The sequence below is a fragment of the Papaver somniferum genome, chromosome 3 (assembly GCF_003573695.1).
Source record: "Papaver somniferum cultivar HN1 chromosome 3, ASM357369v1, whole genome shotgun sequence".
NCBI classification, from domain to species: Eukaryota; Viridiplantae; Streptophyta; class Magnoliopsida; order Ranunculales; family Papaveraceae; genus Papaver; species Papaver somniferum.
Genome location: NC_039360.1, coordinates 124,160,899 through 124,163,790, shown reverse-complemented (window position 1 = coordinate 124,163,790; position 2,892 = coordinate 124,160,899). Strand labels below are relative to the sequence as shown.

At 36.8% G+C, this 2,892-nt stretch overlaps 1 protein-coding gene across 1 annotated transcript; it reads left to right on the top strand.

Moving 5' to 3' along the window:
* Positions 1–263: 263 nt before the first annotated feature.
* LOC113359925 lies at positions 264–2,569 on the top strand. Its single transcript, XM_026603487.1, has 5 exons — positions 264–556; positions 693–723; positions 848–1,762; positions 1,877–1,911; positions 2,029–2,569. The coding sequence occupies exons 1-5, from the start codon at positions 264–266 to the stop codon at positions 2,567–2,569; spliced, it is 1,815 nt and encodes a 604-aa protein (XP_026459272.1).
* Positions 2,570–2,892: the final 323 nt, after the last annotated feature.

Here is a 2,892-nt window from a genome sequence, read left to right as displayed (position 1 = left end):
TCGATAATCGTAGATGAATTGAAGCATTTTGCATGCAAGCATTGGAGGTCTTTGGATCCTTGGAGTATATGTTTCATCTATATGGATAATGATCAATTAGTTTTTGTACAAGGTGATATACAACTGCAAGGTTTAATAGCACTTATTATTCTTATTGGGAATGAAGATTTCTATTTGAATGTTGACGTCATTCGGCATCATACTTCTCGTTCTAATTCTGGTTGTAGCATACTGCAAATTCTTGGGTAACTGAAAGTCCTAAGATGGTAAGGGTGGTATATCATGACGCAGACAAGGCCAAGCCTATGATTATTGATGAATGGGTTTATGTTTTTGACAAAGTTGGTAGAGAATTTATGGGTGGTGTTAAATCTGTTACAATTGTTGTTGATAAGTACAAGATGGCTACTGGTCACAAGATTATTATTCTTAAAAATGACAAGACTCGTTTTACTGCAAAGTGCGCAGAAAATGATTGTGGTTGGAGGATTCACTTTGGGCCTGTCAATGGTGACATTTCTCGGTTCGTGCTGAAAGATTCTAATATTATTCACAGGTTAGTGGTGTTCATATTAGTCCACATTACGAGTTCTTTTTTTTTTAGGCTTTTATATGTAGACTTGTTTTACGTGTACATTGTGGTACACATTTCTTGTTGTAGGCTTTTTAAGTGGCACATTTACTTGTTGTAGGCTTTTTATGGAAATTACATATTCTTGCTTGGTATGTGTTTTCTTTTTTGTATATATGTGGTGTTGGTTTTGAGATCTTATTTGGTGTACATTGTGGTGCACATTACTTATTCCAGATTTTTTTTTGTAGCTGTGGTGTTGGTTTGAGGTTGAAGAGTCCTGCGGGGACAACCAAGTTAGTCAAGCATTTGATTGCCGACAATATACAGGGGGATCCTAGTATAAAACCCAACCAGATCATTTCACTTTTTAAGAAGACTTATGGGTCCAATATTAAGTATCACCATGCCCGTAGAGGGAAAGAAGACGTATTTGAAGAACAGTTTGGCGATGACGAGAAGTCGTATAGCGATTTAACTTGGTATGTCCAAGCCATTAAGAAAAATAATCCTGATAGCTATGTGAAGTTTGAAGTTGATCATGCAACCAGAAGATTTCAGAGGATCTTCATTTGTTTCGGTGCTTGCAAGCATAGCTATAGGTATCTCAGGCCGATGATTTACTTGGACGCTACTTTCCTTACTGGTAGATACAAGGGTGCTTTTATGGCTGCAACATGTATCAATGGGAACAATGAATTTTACCCATTTGTATTTTCTCTCATTTCTGCTGAAAACAAAGATAATTGGTTTTGGTTTCTAGAGAATCTTAAACAAGTTGTCGATGGTCGTCAGATTGTTTTCCTTAGTGATCGTGGAGAAGGAATTTTGCAGGGCATTCCAAAAAAATTCCTAATTCATATCACATCTATTGATTTTACCACATCAAGTGCAATCTCCCCATTGGATCAGGTGATGCGAATTCAAAGCCCATTATTGATTTGTTTTACAAAGCTGCTTACTCTTACACAACAACGAACTTTGAAGAAGTTTTGCGGGGCATGCATGCAATTGGATGTGGATATGTTGCTAACTATATCAGGACTATTCCAAAGGAGAAACGGGCAAATGCATTTTTTCCTTTATGCAGATATAGTGCTCACTCTTCAACTCTTTCCGAGTCCTTCAACAACCGGATTCTTGATTTCAAAAAGTTTCCTGCTTTTGCTCTTCTCGATGCGATGCGATACGGTGAGTTTTATGTTTAGCATTTCATTCATTTATTTTATTTGATGTGTACATCTTCCCTTGTACACATGTTTGTCTGTCTACATTGTTGCACACATGGATTTGCTTGATCTGTAGATACTTGTACACGTTTTATCTATGATTCTGCAACTGTGTGTACATTGTTGTACACGTGGATTTCCTTAATGTGTATATTGTTGTACACATGTTTTATCTGTATCCTTCTAGATCATGTTTTGATTCTATGCTTTGTCTTTTTATTATGTTAGTTTGAAGGTTATGAAGAAGAATTCTGAGAGAAAGATAGAAGGTCTAGAAAATTTCAACACTAGGCTCACTCCCATTTATGAGGCTTTAATAAAGGAAAACATCGACATTGGTCGTACTTGGATTGTTACTCAGTCCATGGAAAGAATGTATGAAGTCGCGTCTCCCCGGTCTCATACTGTAGATCTATTGCAGAAAACTTGTACATGTCACAGGTGGAAAGTTAATGGTTTTCCTTGTGCACATGCTTGTGCTGCCATTCAAGCTACGAGAGAGGACATCTATTCATTTGTTGAGCCATACTTCACCACTAAATGGTACAACAGGACATACCAGGAGATCATCTTGCCAATCCCCAATCATGACAAGCCACAGGCTTATGATCCTAATGATAGGGTTATTGTTCCTATTCTTGTTTCTCCACCTGGTAGACGAAGAACACAGCGTATCAAGAATGCTTGGGAGAAGCAAAAGAGGCATGTGATGTGCACAAAGTGCTTCACCCTTGGTCACCACAACATAGCTACCTCCCCCATGATTTGATGTTTTTTTCTATGTTTCATTTGTTCAAAAGATTCTATGTGTTTGGTCTTTACTTTTGGTAATGTCTTTTCAATTTTCTTTGGCTTGGATAATTAGTGCCAGGACATGTGTACCATTATATACACCTTCCTGTAAACTTCAGTTTTTCTTACCTGTCTTTTTACATGTGTACCACTATGTACACCTTGGTGTACAATGGATGCTACTAGTCTATTTTGTTTAGTAATATTCTATGTTTTTAGATCTATATAACTAGTAATTACTTTTTCCATGTTCAATTTTTATGTTTTCAGTTCTGCATGCTATAAAAATTTAGTAATATT

Excerpts from the sequence above, each read along its gene's own strand:
- LOC113359925 (XM_026603487.1), top strand. The coding sequence starts at position 264 with ATGGTAAGGGTGGTATATCATGACGCAGACAAGGCCAAGCCTATGATT. Across the intron at positions 724-847 it reads AAATTACATATTCTTGCTTG|AGTCCTGCGGGGACAACCAA; the intron begins GTATGTGTTTTC and ends TTGAGGTTGAAG. Across the intron at positions 1,763-1,876 it reads TCTCGATGCGATGCGATACG|ATACTTGTACACGTTTTATC; the intron begins GTGAGTTTTATG and ends CTTGATCTGTAG.